The sequence below is a fragment of the Grampus griseus genome, assembly GCF_964374135.1.
Source record: "Grampus griseus genome assembly, chromosome: 13".
Taxonomy (NCBI): Eukaryota; Metazoa; Chordata; class Mammalia; order Artiodactyla; family Delphinidae; genus Grampus; species Grampus griseus.
In genome coordinates this window covers 64265445-64283601 of record NC_139007.1, presented here as the reverse complement: position 1 = coordinate 64283601, position 18157 = coordinate 64265445, and the positions used below count along the sequence as shown (strand labels likewise).

Sequence of the window (18157 nt, the reverse complement as noted above, 5' to 3'; positions counted from 1 at the left end):
AGGTGTGATCCAATTTCCCACCTATACCCACTCAAGTTTGAAAAAGTATGACCCAGGGTTCTAGACTTGCCAGTGTTCCTCGTTCATCCCTCAATACTGGGTCGAACCCAGGGACCAGGGTCAGAGTCCTGGCTCTTCTACTGTGAAGCTGTCTGATTCTGTGCAGCTCACCTAAACCTCCCTGGACCTAAATTTCCTGGTCTGTAAAATAAGGATGTTGTAACGGATCAATGATCCCAAGCTGGAGTCCTCTGACCTCTGGGAGGCCCATTACTTTTCAGTATTTCCAAAACCTAATAGCACATAAGGCAGCAGCTACTATCTAAAATGTAGTTGTTTCTGACATTATATCAGCTTTTGCTTAGCAGCATGGATGGCAGTTATTCATATGTTTGATTAAGTTTATAGAAGGAAAATGAGTTAATTAACATGTAGTATATGCAGTTTGTTTTCAAGTTATGCACTCAAAACACTTAGCTCAGGGCTTCCCTGGTAGCACAGTGGTTAAGAATCCGCCTGCCAATGCAGGGGACACAGGTTCGAGCCCTGGTCTGGGAAGATCCCACATGCCACGGAGCAACTAAGCCCGTGCACCACAACTACTGAGGCTGCACTCTAGAGCCCACGAGCCACAACTACTGAGCCTGTGTACTGTAACTACTGAAGCTCGCGCCTAGAGCCTGTGCTCTGCAACAAGAGAAGCCACTGCAATGAGAAGCCCGTGCATCGCAACAGAGTATCCCCCGATCACCACAACTAGAGAGAGCCTGCTCATAGCAACAAAGACCCAACACAGACAAAAATAAAAATAAACTAATTAAAAAACAAAAGAGTAGACACATTCAACAATTAAAAAAAAAAAAAAACACTTAGTGCCTGCCCCCATAGTAAGCATAATTAATTCAACTAATATTTACTGAGCATCTAAGTGCTAGGCATGGTTCTAGATGTTAGAAATATAGTACTTAATAAGAGAATCAAAAATCCCTGCCTAATTAAACTCACAATCTAGTGATAAATATTAATTAAAATGCTAACAACTGATTAGTGTATGCGCTAACATTAGTATTATTTCATAGGTAAAGATCCACATAATGATATATGAGACAAAACAAGTCTTTATTTGAAAAAAAGTTTAAGAACCACTGGAAAAGATGATCTCAAAACCACGTTCAGCTCTAGTTTATGAATGTAGAGAATATCCAGAGCTGAAGAACTCAGCTAAACTAGATAACCCTGCCTCCTCCATCACCTTGCTTTCCATGGCACGTGGCTCTCTCTGTAAGGACCCTCCCTTGTCTATCTCTTTTGTCTTCAAGGCATTTTCAGAACTGCAATAATTACTTAATCATCACGAAGAATACAGAGGCCCCAAATCCCTATGTGTAATAATGTTTAAATGAGCTCCTCTTGAAAAATATCAGCATTATATTTTTTAAATGTTTAAACCTTGAAAAACAAAGTCTATCACAGATGATCTTGCAAGGCACTCAAACACTTCCTTTGGTTTGACAATTAAAGGAGTTGGATGGGGCTTCCTTGGTGGCGTAGTGGTTGAGAGTCCGCCTGCCGATGCAGGGGACACGGGTTCGTGTCCCGGTCTGGGAAGATCCCAAATGCCGCGGAGCGGCTGGGCCCGTGAGCCATGGCCGCTGAGCCTGCGCGTCTGGAGCCTGTGCTCCGCGATGGGAGAGGCCACAACAGTGAGAGGCCCGCATACAGCAAAAAAAAAAAAAAAAGAAAGAAAGAAAGGAGTCGGATGGTAGGAAGGAGAGGCCTTAGTCTCCATTTCTATGGTCTTAGCAAAGGAAATATCAAGGATAGATTGTGTTTTCCTAGGCGGAAGTCACTTTTCAGTCATAAGACAACATGTTGCCAATCTGGGGCATGATTCTCACTTAGGGAAGAGATGTTTAGCTTTCAATTATACAAACCAAGGCAATAGAGTAAATGTCAGAGATGATCAATGGGATACAATTGTGGCTACAAATAGAGTGTTCATTGGATCGATAAGAATGAAGATGGTAGTAGATGTGGGAAGTCAGCAATACCCACAAAACACAGCAGCACGGACACAAAATACTACCCCAGGGGGAAGATCAGTGAGTCAACTGTTAAAGATGGGTATTCATAGTCTTTAATCTCAGAAGGCCTCACCTTATCTATATAAGATGAAAGGAGATTCCTCTGCAATTACTATTATAATTGGACTAGTTCCCAAACCAAATCTCCCAAGTTGGCTAAGACAATTCCTGGACACGTTTCTGTTTCATATATGCTATGAATGTTTGTAATTAAAATTTGTGCTCAGGTAAAAGAATGTGTGTGCCGCTCCGCCCATTTAAAAGTGAAATGTCAGGGCAACTGTTGTTGTTACTAACCCTAGAATAGTTTGTTTATATTTCTGCCTCTGGTAAAAATACTGAGGAAGACCTCTGGATGTCCCTTCCACGCTTCCCTGAAATACCAAAGTGAAAGAGGGAATATGACACATCAAACATGCATCACGGGCTTCCCTGGTGGCACAGTGGTTGAGAGTCCGCCTGCCGATGCAGGGGACGCGGGTTCGTGCCCCGTTCTGGGAAGATCCCACGTGCCGCGGAGCGGCTGGGCCCGTGAGCCATGGCCGCTGAGCCTGCACGTCCAGAGCCTGTGCTCCGCAACGGGAGAGGCCACAACAGTGAGAGGCCCGCATACCGCAAAAAAAAAAAACAAAAAACAAAACAAAACAAAAAAACATGCATCATGTCAGCATAATAGTAAGAGGGAAAATATGACCAAACACATATCCATAAAGTAAACAGGAAGTGTGCATTTTAGTTCGTATCAATAAAGAGTGACAGAGTTGGTTACTTGAGAAAAGTACAGTCCATACAGGTTTTGCCACCTATGACAAAGAGGTCAAATAGGAAGAAAAGCAGACTATTAAAAACAGTCACTAAAAGGAAGAAATGGAGAGCTATCGTTTAACAGGTGTAGAGTTTCAGTTTTGCATGATGAAAAGTTCTGGAAATTGGGGTGTACAACAATGTGAACATACTTAACAATATTGAACTATATACTTAAAATGGCTAAGATGGCAAATCTTATGTTATGTGTATTTTACCCAATTTAAAAGATGAAAAGAGAGAAAAAGTTGATGGTCACTAGAAAAAAGCCAGAAGTGGTAATGAAGTGAGACACTACTCCTTGGAACTCTGGTATATCTGTCTTCTCCATGCCACAAGAAAACATGGGGAAGGGAAACAAAATCTGCTGAATTTATACACCAAAAGAACATTTTGCCCAAAGAATAAGGAGAGAGCTGGCCGGGGTGCGTGTGGTTGCCCCCGTTGAGCCTGTCAAGGTTGTGCAGGCGAAATGCACCGCACACGTGCCCACTCCTTCCCTTCCTGTCTGCAGCCTACAACTAGAGAGAGGGTCTAGTTGTGCAGGAGAGGGTCTGGGAGGACCAGCTCAGGAGATCATATCTGCAAACCCCCTGTACTTCTGCTGGAATTACTGAAAAGCTGGAAAAAGAAAGAGGAGAAAGTAAGGAAAAGAAGTTAACAGGAGGCTTGGCCAAAAATACAAATGAATGGATTTTGTGATAGGTGAAGAAGATCAGCTGGGGGTAGCTGTCCCCACCCTATACCACTAGACCATGGGCAGTACAGGCAGCCAGTCCCACAGGAGCTTACACTCAAATTGAGGGACTTGACCTATTCATTCACCCTGAAATCAAGGTTCAGTGGATCTCAGCCAGTACTTTGGGAAAAAATGAAACAATTAAATAGACTATATCAAGAGTGCATTGCATATAATGATCAAGTACAGTTGACACTTGAACAACATGAGTTTGAACTGTGCTGATCTAATTACACGTCGATTTTTTTCAATAGTAAACACTACAGTACTGCAGTATCCAAGGTTGGTTGAATCTGCAGATGGGGAACCGCAGATATGAGCACCCGGGAGTACAGAGGGCTGACTATAAATTATACACAGATTTTGCACTTCATGGAGGATCAGTGTCCCTCACCCCCTGAGTTGTTCAAGGGTCAGCTGTATTGTCTTATGCACTATGTGTGTAAAACCCTAGGGTACCTTCCTGGCCATGAATTCCCTTCTGCCACGTTACCCAGTCTTTTTAAATCTGTATGCCAAAGAATCATGAGAAGAATTTTAGGCCACTAGAGTTACCTCAAGTTTTATCACATATCCACAGAGGTAATGATTGATTTCAAAATGATGGTCAACTGTTGTCTGACTTGGGAAAATCTGTGTCCTATGAAAAGTTTTACGTTATTTTGTTGTTCTTGTGTACTGCAGTAAAACCCTGCTATTCTGAATCATGTGAGAATGAGCCATTCTAGATAAGCAAATTTTCTTGGTTCTAGGGGTTGTTTGATTCCCACACCCTTCCTCTAACTCCCATCCCCAAGACTGGGAACTCTCCAACCTACTGGCTTTCGGTCAGTCACTCTTCTCTGCTTTTGAAAGGACAGTCTCACAAGTACCACCAGCCAGCTGGCGCCCAACTGAGGACTTGAGACTGTTCCAGACAGAGTACCAAAGTCTCATTTGAAAACGGAAACTTTCCATGTTAGTAAACAAGAATCATCCATATTAAATCTCCACTCACTCAAAATGTGCTATCCTAAAATTATTTTCAAAAGATTTTATTATTGTATCACTGTCAGTAACAATCAAGGATTTATGCACTCTTCTTCCCTATCCTGCCCTATTCCTACCCCAAATACAAGCCTCGGAATTAAGGATGTGGAGGTACAAAGCTTCTCCATACTCCCAGGCTAATCCTTATGATGTTTTATTGGTGCAAATTAGAAAAAGGCATTTCTCCCTCAAGACTCATTATTTCCATCTATAAAAAAATTGGTATCATAAACCGATTTTGTTGAAAAGGGACAACTAACTGCTGTTGGCTAGAACACTGTATTCATAAATACACAAAACCACAATGTCAAAAAGGGAAATGACGATTGCTTATGATAGCACAACCTGCATAATGCAGCAACCCTCGTCCATGTCTGGCCCATACTTGTCTTCATTCTTGCTTCCTTCAAGACCAGGTACAAGGCTCACCTTCTCCACAAAACTGTGGCTCAAATGATCACCTGCCACACTCATCTCCTTCTCTGATCAGTACTTAACTGACTTGGTACTTTGTATTCACTGTCCTATAATCAAGTTGTCTTTGGGATTATCTTCCTGTCAGGAGTGCAGGTCCCTCAAAAACAGGAACTACAGGTTAAATGCTTTTGTACACAGAGTCAGTGCTTATGTTCAATGCTCAAAAAATGTTTGCTGGTAAAAGTTATAATGAAATGGTGATGATGTATTTTATTATTTCATTTTTCTTTAAAGAAGTACTTCAATCATACTCACTGACCTAGGCTGATCTCATAGTAAAAAGAATTGAACATATCACTAACATTGTATTAAAAATTACCTTATATCATTTTTGTTCTCAAACAATAAACAATGACATGTTGTTTTGTTCTGGAAGCATTCTGAAAGCAGTCCTAAAACAAATCTACTCTTTCCCCGTTTACAGCTTACTGTCTACTCTGAAAGGTTTGAAGAGTTTCAGAGCACACTGGCAAAAAGCAATGAGGTGTTTGCCACCTTCAAACAGGAAATGGAGAAAGTGAGTATTGCTTATCCCCCACGAAATACTGACATCTTCTAGTTCGACACGCAACACTCCTTTGGGTTCATTTTTCTCTTGCTAAGATATTTCAGTGCATTTCATGAAGTAATGAAACATTTATACATGCAAATGAGATTTGGACTGTATTTTTTTTATCGGTAAGTATCTGGTGAATTAGTCTTAGGAAGAGTCTGAAAACACTAGGATACATTTTCACTCTGAGGAAGAATATTTTCATTTTCTAGGCCATGGAGAGGTGTAAAAAGAAAAGATAAGAGCTAGAAATTTAATATTATGTTGTTTATACTGAAATTAAAAACTAATCTTTTAAAGATTAAAAAAATTAATTTTCATACAAATAAGCAAAAGCAGAATGTTAGAGTAGAAAATACCATTTCATAGGATCCTTCTCAGAAGAGAATATATGTAATAAGATATAACGGACAGGGCGTTGAATGAGGAGATGAAGTCTGGGTGTGTTTTTACTCATCAAGTAGCAGTGAACAATTCACTTAACTTCCCCCTTATCTATAAATTAAGAAACGATTTCCCTTGCCTACTTGACAAGATTGTGAAGTTCAAATAAGTTAATGTATTTTTAAGGGTCTTAAACTTTTTAAAAGTCTTTTACAGATATAAGGTGCTAATATTATTGTTGGACATACTGTTTATATTTTGTTTAATTCAGTGTCTTCCCAAAATAAAATCAGCATCAGAACTGTGTTTCTGAACAGGCACTGGCATTAACCCTTTTTAAGTGTAGAAAGCATTCTTTGAAAAAATTTTCATAAACTAATATGATAAATTTCACAATTCATGAGCAAACTTAAAGGGCCAACATTTGTTAAAAGTTACAGCTTTCTCACTCCACGATGGATCCATCCATTTAAAAAAATTTTTTTTAATTACAGAGTTTTAATTTGGAATAAATATTAGAGTAGTAAAAATGCTGTTATTTATTGCAAAATTACATAGTTTTAAGATTGGAATAAATATTAAAGGAGTTTTCTATCTGGAGTTAATTTATAGACTCTTAGCAGAATTAGCAAAAAAATTTGATATGCATATTGCATTTCTTTAGGTGTGGTCCCATGGATTTCATCAAATTCCTAAAGGTGCTGATGACTTTTAAAAGTTTAAGTCAGTTAAGAAATGATCAAAATAAAAAAGCACTCAAGGCTCACATAGCTTCTCTATAGGGCCCAGGGGCCAACTGCCTGGGCCCAGCCTCTAGCCTCCAAGCAGACCCGCCTCAGGCAGGTTAGCATGAAGCAGCCAGTGCCCAGGTGTGGTTCATCCAGGGTAAATGCACCTGAACACACGCCTTGTCCTTCAGGCAAGCAGAGAGGAGGAGGAGCTCCTATAACCAGGAACGTGAGTAGTTTCAGGTCTGAAAAAGCCAGGCTTCATTTTAGTAACTTCTGGATGCCCTACACCCAGCCCGGCCTGGCAACTAGCATGCACTCTGCACATGTTGCATTAAATGAAATAACTCCAGCCCTACTCTTCTGCTAACTCACCTGAATATTACTCCACCTCTCTGAACCTTAGTTTCCCCGTTTATAAAGTGGAAGTGAAAACTGAACCCTCCTTGGGGGACTGTCTCAAGGATGAAAGCAATAACGCATGTAATCACATTCTGTGAATCCTACTGCACTCTACAAATGTGAAGGCTGAGAACATAGAAAGTTGCCTTTGTGTGGCTACTTCTCAGATGTGCCCAGATATTATCAACATTTTAACATCTGAAAAGCCAGGCCGACCTTCTCACTAATAATCTTCCATTCAGTACAGTAAATAATCTAAATTTCAAGCTTATTCTTGGAACTCAATAAGGCTATTTTTATTTTAAGAAAAAGAAAAAGCAATGACAAAACAGAAAGGCCTTAAGTAGTTTTCCTTTCTCCTTAATTGGCTCTGGTGTAAGTAAGTTTGTTCACCACTGACCTAGATGATTCAAAAATAAATCATGACTCTCTCCACTCAGTCATCATTTCTTGACATCGAATTTTTGCTTGCTTCAGCAGCTGGTAATGAAAGGACTTTTCTTGAAGTCACATAGGGAACTGATAGTTTCTTTGATATATTAACTCTTCAGAATTAACATTAAAACACTCATTTTTGTAGACCACTAAGAAAATGAAGAAGCTGGAAAAGGACACAGCCACGTGGAAAGCTCGGTTTGAGAACTGTAACAAAGCTCTGTTGGACATGATTGAAGAGGTGAGGAAGTTTTTCCCCTTGTTCATCTTCCCTTGTCTAGTCAATATATTTATACTCAGAAAATAATTATGGTCTAATACCACAAAATAATTACTTTTGAAAAAGAGCTGAATTTTTCTGGGATGTGGTATATGATATTGTAATAAAAATAATTAGAGCAAACGTCAATTTAGTAATTTAGTCTTAGGTCCAGACTCATAAAGAGTGTTGTGACCCTAAGTCACACGCCTACTTGTTGATTCCAAAGCTGTCCCCAAAGCAGCACCACACCTGCTGGACCGTGAATTCCTTAAAGGCAGGATGAGTGTTTTACCTGTCCTTGAATTTCCCTGGTGCCTGACACAATACAGGCGCAGAATAAATTAATTAGTTGATTTGAACATAACTGAGAGAAGACACTAGCCCAAGCACCCAGGGTATGTGCTATTTTATAGACAGATACAGAGATATATTGTTTAATTCCTCCAACAGGCATTTAAATACTGATATTACATCAGGCTCTGGAGATTCTGAGACCATAAAGGCAAAGATACATGGTCCTTAACCTGAGAGGCAGGGCTTTCAAGTGAAGGCCTCTCCACGTAAAGAAGTGGGGGAAAAAAAGGTACAGAGTAGCACAAAGGTGGGGCTGAAGGAGTAAGATGATTTCATGCACAAACACACCAACATTTCTAGAGGAAAGGAGAATTGAACAGTTCAAGCAGCATCATGAATGAGTGTGTGGTGAGTTTCTCTGGATATAATTACTGTTCTAACAATTCATCCCAAATTGCAACCAATTCCAAAGAGATGTGCTTATTATTCATAAACATAAATCAAACAGTTGCTGGATTAGCATATAGCAGTTTATCTACAGAACAGATAAGGCATTGCTGATGGCCAAGACCCAGTCCATCTCAATCATTTTGTCATAAACTTCTACTTATGCCTTCTAAGTCTTAGAAGCAGGAAATTCATTATAAGATTTTAAAAGCCCTAGACTGAAGTAGAGAGAAGCTTTGCTATCTTTCTTTTCTAAAGAAAAGAATACGTGGCTTAAAATTCTACCAGAGTCTCCAACACAGTACAAAACTAGAAGTGATGTCCCTGACAGAGTATCTGTCCAGCCACCACCCTGTGGTCAGAGCCTGACAGACAAATTCCTGGACAAATGGTTTTGCTTCTCTCCATAGAGCATCCTGGCAATTTTGCTTTTCATGTCGTTTTATAAGTGTGTGTGTGTCTGTTTAAATCACAGAAAGCACTGAGAGCTAAAGAATATGAGTGCTTCGTGATGAAAATTGGAAGGCTAGAGAACCTCTGTCGAGCTTTACAAGAGGAGAGAAACGAACTCTATAAAAAAATTAGAGAAACAAAAATGCCTGCAAAGGATGACCAAGGTCAGCTCACCTCTGACGACGACGAACCGGAGTCAAATACCTCCGTGGGTGAAGAGGCAGATGCGGAGGAAGCCAACAGTGTTCACAATGCTGTGCAAAATCTGACCGCGGCCTTCATGGTCATTCATCGTCCAGAGTCAACCCTCGATGCGTCCGAAGAAATCCAAACAGAAGTCAGCAGTCCTCAAGGGGGCGGCGGCACGGCCCTCAAGGAGCTGGAACAATCCCCTCTGAGCCCAGCATGCCATTCAGGGAGTCCCCTGCAACCCCCAAGTCCTCAGGCTGAGGCGGAGGGAGGCAACGAGGCAGAACCTCCCCTCAGATCAGGGTCAGGAGCACAGGCCCAAGGCAATGGCCCCCCTGCTGCACCACAGGCTGATCCGCAGCCCCGGAAGCCAGAGGCAGCATTTTCCAGCCAGGCGCCGGAGCCTCCGGCAGAAGCGTTTCTACGGGAGATGGAGGCCAACGAGCAGCCCCGGAAGCCAGAGGCAGCATTTTCCAGCCACGCCCCGGAGCCTCCGGCAGAAGCATTTCTACCGGTGATGGAAGCCAACGGGCAGACCCGGAAGCCAGAGGCAGCAGCTTCCGGCCAGGCCCCGGAGCCTCCAGCAGAGGCTTTTCGATGGGTGATGGAGGCAGACGGTCGTGCCACCCCGCCCGCAGCGGGAGAGCACGTGCCAGCTGGGGAGTCTAGATGTGAGCCCAGGAGGCAGCCCCCAGCAGCAGCAGCAGAGGGGCTGCCAGGAGGGGCCTCAGCTGGGCCTCCGCTGCCCAAAGTGGCCGACACCAATCTCGAAGGAGTCGACTAAGCCTCCTCTGCCTTCTGAGGCTGTTCTTCCCGACTTTCCATCGTCCTAACAGATTGTCTCCTGAAAGAGGCGTTAAGGGCTGGGGACGTCTAATGGAAGAGACTTATTTAGAATCAAGACATTTTAATATGTTATGCGGAGTACCTTCAGCCTTTGCTATTTGTTCTCAACTTATAACTGATGTGGAGCTTTTCTATTTAACACTAATAGGATAATTTTCTCAAATGGCAACAAAACATACGAGTAGCAAATTTATATTAATTTGCCATTAAGATGGTACTTAATTCAATTTCTTAACAGTAAGATTTGGTGTTTAAAGACTCCCATCACAATATAGAAATACTGAAAATGTGATGCTTTATTTATTTCCATAGAGTTTAATAAGTGCCATAGTAAGTAATGGATGACCAGGTTCCATTTAAACATTATATACATTGTGTGTGTGTATATGTATATGTATGAATATATACATATATGTGCTTATGCACTTATATACACGTGTATATTTTATACACATGTATGCAAATATATATTACACATATATTCTATCATCTCTTTTTGGCTTTCTGTCATGCAGAATATTTAGATGCTTATCAAAAAAATTATCTCTTACTTGCACCTGGGACTACAGTAGACTAATGCTCTGTGAATTAGAAATAGGTTCAGAACACAAATATTAGGCTACATAATGTTGGGTAAAAATAAGTAACCCAATGGTAGGTCAATAAATTTCAACCAATGGATTAAATGACAGAACAGGATTGGGTTAGATTGCAAGGCTATACAGAGCACATAGACACAAAGATGGCCAAAAGAGGCCCTAAAAAATGGGGGAACAATCACAGCAGTAGACTGCTCACCTCTTGCAGCTGCTTCTCCTACACAACTCGGCCCCTTGCCTTGCAACACCCTCATGTGGTGAAGCAGCCCACTCACGCCTTCCTGCAAGGAAAGGGTTGGAAGTGGGAAAGGGAGGTGGGAATAGAGGGATTGAGGGCCCTCAGGCTGAGAGTGTGTGCTCTGGTCCCCGGCTTTTGAGCTAGAGGTCTGGAGAGAGCATATTCACCTGGCCCTGCCAACTCTTCAGTTGCCTCCCTGTTGTGTACCACTCTCTCCAGAGGGTTTCCCCACCACCTCCTGCTGTCACTGCCCTAATCTATATTCTCAAAGCTTCTGCTCCTTCTTTCCAACCCTCTCCTTGGCAGCAGGAAATTACATTCAGCCCTCATCTCAATTATGGCTTAGTAAAAGCTATCATTTTTCCAAAACAAATCCACACAGGGTTTAAATATGAGTGATGAGGCTTGCAAGCCAACACATTTTCTGCTTTGATGAATTCTGTACAGCCAGAAGTTCAAAGCAAAGGACAAGTGGGTCCCTACTCAAAATGACTTGAAAAATAGGTGAGGATTTAGGAGATGCAAAAGCTAGAAACACCTGGGGTTGTCTACATGAGTATTACATTATTACTGCGTGACAAGAATCTCTAATGATACTGACAGCATGAATTACTCTATCTAGAGTAAAGAGAGACTGCAACAAAGAAATAGGAGGGAAGAGAGGGAGCGAGGGAAAAAACAGATCTAACCCAACCCTACCTTAAAAGTTGAACTCAAGTAGAAAAATGATTTAAAGCAAGATTCTCTACTACTCATCCAAGAAATCATTTTTTAGTGTTGCATGTGGCTGTCTGCTAAAGCACACAAAGTGCTTGTAGGCAGCAACCATATGCTATAAGAATTGTAAACTACATAATATTTGTTTGAAGCAGACAGTGAGGGTAGTAACAAAATGCTAGTCAGGAAAAAAAAATCAGGAAGATAGCAGAACCCATGTATTTTTAAAGGCTTAAAATTTTATAACCACAGGGTATCCAGCCAAATTCAACATTAACTGAAAATCTTAGCTATTTAAACATTCATTTAATTCAGAGCCAAATATGTACTACAGCAATCCAGGAGGGTCTCCTTTCCCATTATTTACAGAGGCTGAACTTCTAAGAATGGGGTAAGATTAGATAATCATAGTAAAGTCTCACTCTGAATGTTTAGCAAGAGAAACAGGCAGGAGAGGAGCCGAAATCCAGTAAATCAAATATTCTAATAAATATTCTAAAAAGTCCATTTTTTTTCAATCCAAAAGCTTTCATAGCAACACGTTACTCACTAGGGTGTATATCTTGGGCAGATTTTCAGATACAATAACTTGCCTGAAATTTGCAAGGCTTAATATAGGCTTTGGAAGAATTATTTTAATATTCAAAGAATGTTTTATTATAGTCCTTTGGCCTTACTAATTATAACAATAACTCATAAGGCCCAAAAGAGTAAGGAATTTCTGTTCTTTATCAAGGTCATATAACTATTTCTAGAGATGCCAAGTCTACTTTCCAGAAACACTGAAGTTATTGGTGTTTTCTAAATTAAATAACTATAATTTATGTATTTACTAAAAAGGCACTTCTCTTCCCAAATGCTCCAGTACTGGTTTTATTTTAAAATTTTTCACTTATATTTATTTTTACTTATGTTACTTCTATGTTTCAACAATACCTAACAAAGATTGTGGTTATATTCTCTTGGTTGAATTTTTGGTCTATGAGTAGAATGTACATGGAATGAACACTTTGAAAATCTTGGTGTGGATGTGTGCGCACACGTGCGCTCGGTGAGAAAAGAGGGAAGGAGGAAGGGAGAGAGAGAGAATGTGACGGCCCAGGCCTAATGAGATAGCAGAACCCAGGCTCCTCGGCCTGGCCATCCGCTGCAGCAGACCTATCACACTTCAGTTCCAGTCTCCCGTGAGACCATGTTTCCACAAACTTCTCTGGCATGTGCCCTCACAGAAATATTCTGAGGAGTAAGGGAGGGAGTGTAGAAGGTGTCAGCTCATTTTCTCCTTTTTCTACCTGCTTCAAGACTTTTCTCTAACAAGATCGGAAGAGGCCCACTGTTCTGCCTTTTGCTTATTCCCTCTCCCCAACCCATCTTGATCCGGGAGGGGCTTCTGGAACGCAGCATTTCCTAGCATGCTTGGAGAAGAGGGTTGCTTAGCTAGAATGAAAAAAAAAAAGATTAAACCTTGCTTTTTTCATATGGTATAGATACACATTTTTAAAATAGCTCTTTTTTTTTTAAATAATGAAAATATTATGTGTATGTTGCAAAACTGAAGCTGCTTTTCAATAAGACTAAGAGATAGCGAGGAGAGAGATCATTTCAGGAAAATTTCCTTAGCCCCTGCTCTAACCAGTAGTTAAATCCAGTATTTAGAAAAAATGAAAGTAATTAAAATGTAAAGGATTCACTAAAAGAAGATATGAAATAAAAATGATAACTCTGGTCTCTAAAATTTGTTCCCATCATAAACTGGCAAATAGGATTTAGGAAGTAAGTAGGCAAGTAGAGTATATAGGTTAAATTTTCACAAGCCTTAACTAATTTCCGTTTCTGAACCTGAAAATTAAAGTTATCATTAGATCAACCATGAGAGCATTCCGTGAGAATAGAAACATTCATAAGTGATAGCAATAAAGGTTTTCCTCAACACTGTTCAGTTGTATCCTCAATACCTGAAGTCGCGTCTCCTTGGTGGTATCCCCTGATAGAATTTCCACAAATGCTAGTTACTGATGCATATGTGTGTGAATGTACACACACATATGCACACAACACACATGTATAAAATTTGACACAGATTTAATTCTGTTCCTATAGGTGAGTCTTTACACCTGTATTTTCAAAGGATACCTACTATCATTTTTCCTGACAAGGACAAAGTATAAAAAGGAATCATTTTCTTCATGAATAAGGATATTTGACAGAAACATTTAACTAGCAAAAGCAACCTACAAATTCATTGATCCATGGCAGAAAAACTATTCACAGAAGCTGTTTCACTCTATCTGGAGATAAGAAACAAGACAAATCACTTCAGCAGGACAATCAACCTTGGCAAAATCTGAATGCAAGTCCTTCCTGCTGGATATTAGAGCCTCAGACTTTCTATTAACACCGGCGTTGATCCCATTTAATTAACTTATTTATTTGCAATATATGCAAATATTTTTGAATGAATGAATGAACTGTTTAATATTAAAAACTTTTTTTACTCTTTTTTAACCCCAAATTAATTTTTTAATTAAATCCACTTTTTAAAATTTTTATACAGTTTTTAAAGGTTACTTTCCATTTACAGTTATTATAAAATATTGGCTATATTTTATATTTTAACTTTGAATTTTTTTAAGTGGCATATCATAATGTTCAATTACCTCATATCATAATTAAAAGATACCTAGGTGTCAGATTGATTATTTCAGAACTGACAGTCAATGGATGACATAAAAAATAACACAAAACTACCATAACAAGAAAAGCACGAAGACATGTTAAGAGAGGGGAAGAAAGAAGGAGAGAGAGCTATTATATAAAAGAAAAAATAAAAAGATAAAACTTTAAGACTATTAAGAGCGATAAAGGAAGTGGCACATCAATTGGTGGTCCCTTTTGTGAAAGCAGGATTATAATAAAGGGCAAGAACCATAATGACATTCACACACCTCCACACTGTAATGTCAACTTGGGGAAATTTTTACAAACATGTTTCTCAGTGTTGTTGTTTTATTCTTTCTTCTTGTTTGCCTTTCTTTTAAAATAATAAATGTGGTCTTTTTAGTATTAAAATAATAAAATTATAGAACATTTAGAAAATAGAGAAAAGTGAAGATTTACCCAACTCTATCACCCTAACAACCACTGTCAGCATTCACTATATAATAGTGTATTTTATTTTATTATAAATTTATTTTATTTATTTATTTATTTTTGGCTGCATTGGGTCTTCGTTGCTGTGTACAGGATTTCTCTAGTTGCAGCGAGTGGGGGCCACTCTTCGTTGCAGTGTGTGGGCTTCTCAACGTGGTGGTTTCTCTTGTTGGGGAGCACAGGCTCTAGGCGCGAGGGTTTTAGTAGTTGTGGTGCACCAGCTCAGTAGTTGTGGCACACAGGCTGAGTTGCTCCGTGGCATGTGGGATCTTCCTGGACCAGGGCTTGAACCCTTGTCCCCTGCATTGGCAGGCGGACTCTTAACCACTGCGCCACCAGGGAACTCTTATCATAGTGTATTTTAAATTACCTTTTTTATTTAACGTTGTGTTAGTTTGTCTTTGGGAGAAGGTGCAGTAGTTCAAGGGAGAGTAATAGCTGTTAACAGCTGCCAGCTTTGTGCTTTCACACTGTTATTCAAATTTTATATGCTTACATGGAAGCATATTATACTATTTTTAGAATAATCATGACTGTGCAAATACAGATACACAGCACACTTATATGTTGTTTGAAATAGTTATGCCATGCAATGCACTTAAACGTCCCACAGCACATACACAAATTTCCAAGTAAATCTACTGGACATGGGCTAGAGTAAGACGTCTAAACTTAACACAGCTCAAAAAATTATATAAATATCAGAAACCAACTCTAGAGAAATACAAATGCCTTAAATAACAAAACAAAAAAAAGTCCAACTCCAGTTTATGAAGCAACAGGAAACATATGATAATACCATAAATCATTACATTGGCTAAATAAAGGTCAATGATCTAAAACAAATCTAATCTCTTTAAAGTTAATGAGACAGTTAGTGGCTTTGTTGCTCTAATGAAATGATGGTCACCATCACTGTCTATAGCATATCTATTAAGTAGGGCAAGGCTAAAAACTGTTGTGACCTGAGATTGTTCTAATAACTACCAGGCAGATGCAACCAACCATGGAATATTCAGGGATCCCATATACTAAGAAAGTCAGAGTTGAAATTTATAGAAATAGTACAACAGGGATGCTTTCATCACATCTAAAGTCACAAGGTTAAACATATGTCAGATTGGAGGACTGGCAGTGTGATAGTATAAGCAAGATTTATTAGAATACAGCTAATGCTCTACCCTAACCAGTATAATTCCTCATAGACTACTGTAATGTAGTGTATATTATACGTTAAGACTTGTTTTCTTAAGAGTCTTATCAAGAAGTTATTCCCTGGAATAAAATCAGTCAAGTCCAAAGTGAAAAGTGTAGGATAGCTCTGGTCCACGAATCAGGCTGTTGAGTCCCTTGTCCCTGTTCTGCTACCAACCAGCAGGGTGACTTTGGAGAAATCACTTAATATCTCTGGGCCTCAGTTCACTCATCTATAAAATGACAGCCTTGGATTAGATGAGCTCTAAGGTTCTGACAGCTCCGATTACATTCTCAAAAGACTTAGGAAGTTATGTGGGTTTTCTACTCTCCAGAGAGGGTTTTAGTATAAGAGATCTGCATATCACCTTGGGCATGTCTGTTAGAGGTTAGGCAAGAGGAAAGAGACAAGAAATTACTCTAATAAAAAGTTGTTTTTAATTTTAAAATTTAGACAAAGAAAAGGTTATGGGGTAAATCACAAATTCTTTGATTTTTCTCAATAAATATTGAAGTCTTTCTGTGTGTGAGGTTCTGTGGTCGCCCCTGGTCAGAGCACCAGTCAGAGCTCCCAGTCAGAGCACTTGGTCATCTGACTCAGGCCTGAGTGTCCCTCCCACTACTTGTCCCACAAATTTCAGCAGCCAAACAGCAGGAAGGAAACTTCTGGGAGCATTTTTATTACAAATGCTACCCAGATCTCCAGGTGAGAAAGTGTGTGTTCCTGGTAGAGAAGGAAGGTTATATGAAATGTGTGTGTGGTTATTTGTGTGTGAATGTATAATGTGTGTGAGTGCGTACCTGTATGTGAGGGCATGTATGAGGATGTATGTGCAACATGTATCAGTGTATGTGTGTAGTTTTGTGCAGGTGTGTGGTATGAATGTAGTTCTATGTGAATGTTTATAATTGTATGTGACTATATTTCTGCATATTAAGTTGACGTGAGCCTACATAAGTGTGTGGCTGTGTGAGAGTTTCTGGCGTGTGCAAGTTAATGGTGTGTGCGCGATGAGGCTGGGAACGGAAAAGCTGAAATACTATAGATGAGGTTTTAGGCATGTGGCTGGCTTGTTTTTCAGAGGATCATGTCTTGTTGCAGACTTCTGTTTGCACAGCTAATCCTTTTTTTGCTTGCAGTGTCACAGGGCTCATTCTTTTTTGGCTGACAATCTGCCTCTGAACAAACATGCAGGTAGGTGAGGCTGTAAGTGGTAGTGGCAGCTATTCATGAAATACATGCATACACCACCAGCCCAAGGTGATGGCCACCACTGACTCACAAGTCCCATCCTCAGGCAAGGCTACGGGTATGTCCGGGGAAATTCACAAAGACCAGCCATAGCTTGAGCAAGGAACATAAGCAGTGGCAGCAGAAAGGCTAACTTTATTCTGGTCTTTCTACATGCAAAAGAAAGTTCTCACGTGGTCACCGTTCCTAACAAAGGCGGCATCCTTGGAGGCAGAGTTATAATCTCCTCTACCAACCCCCTGAATATCAAGAAAGTTTCTCTGAACTAAAAGCCAAGATCCTGCCCAATCTATTTATGCTTTAATCAGTGAGTCAGAGGGTAGCAAACCAGAGTTGATTGCAGATGCTAGCAGCCAGTCAGTCATGCCCATGACTCATCCTTTGCGCAGAGAGATTTTTTGCTCTGATACAATTCATCTCCCCAAAATATCTAGTATTGACGAGCTATGCTGTCATAGCTAGACCATCTGGCTGCTCCCTTGTCAGTCATTAGAAAATGGATCCAGAAGTCCTCCAATTCAGTCTGGGAGTAATTTAAAGCAATGCCCAAAGGAAAGAGAGTGAGAGTTTTTAAAACAAATTAATTGCCTACCATACAAGTTAACTGATGATCTTCAAAAGTTAAAGGGACATTTTTTTCTTAAATTCCATATATATGTGTTAGCATACGGTATTTGTCTTTTTCTTTCTGACTTACTTCACTCTGTATGACAGACTCTAGGTCTATCCACCTCATTACAAATAGCTCAATTTCGTTTCTTTTTATGGCTGAGTAATATTCCATTGTATATATGTGCCACATCTTCTTTATCCATTCATCCGATGACGGGCACTTAGGTTGTTTCCATCTCCGGGCTATTGTAAATAGAGCTGCAATGAAC

At 39.9% G+C, this 18157-nt stretch overlaps 1 protein-coding gene across 1 annotated transcript in view; it reads left to right on the top strand.

Annotated features, from left to right (window-relative positions):
- The window catches only part of TXLNB (taxilin beta), a 41161-nt gene extending 26424 nt beyond the window's left edge, over window positions 1-14737 (top strand). The window contains exons 8-10 of the mRNA XM_082669094.1: window positions 5558-5650; window positions 7781-7876; window positions 9114-14737. Coding sequence (XP_082525220.1) covers window positions 5558-5650; window positions 7781-7876; window positions 9114-10064 — 1140 coding nt within the window. The 3' untranslated portion in view covers window positions 10065-14737. The remainder of the gene's footprint in view (window positions 1-5557; window positions 5651-7780; window positions 7877-9113) is intronic.
- The last annotated feature ends 3420 nt before the right edge of the window (window positions 14738-18157 follow it).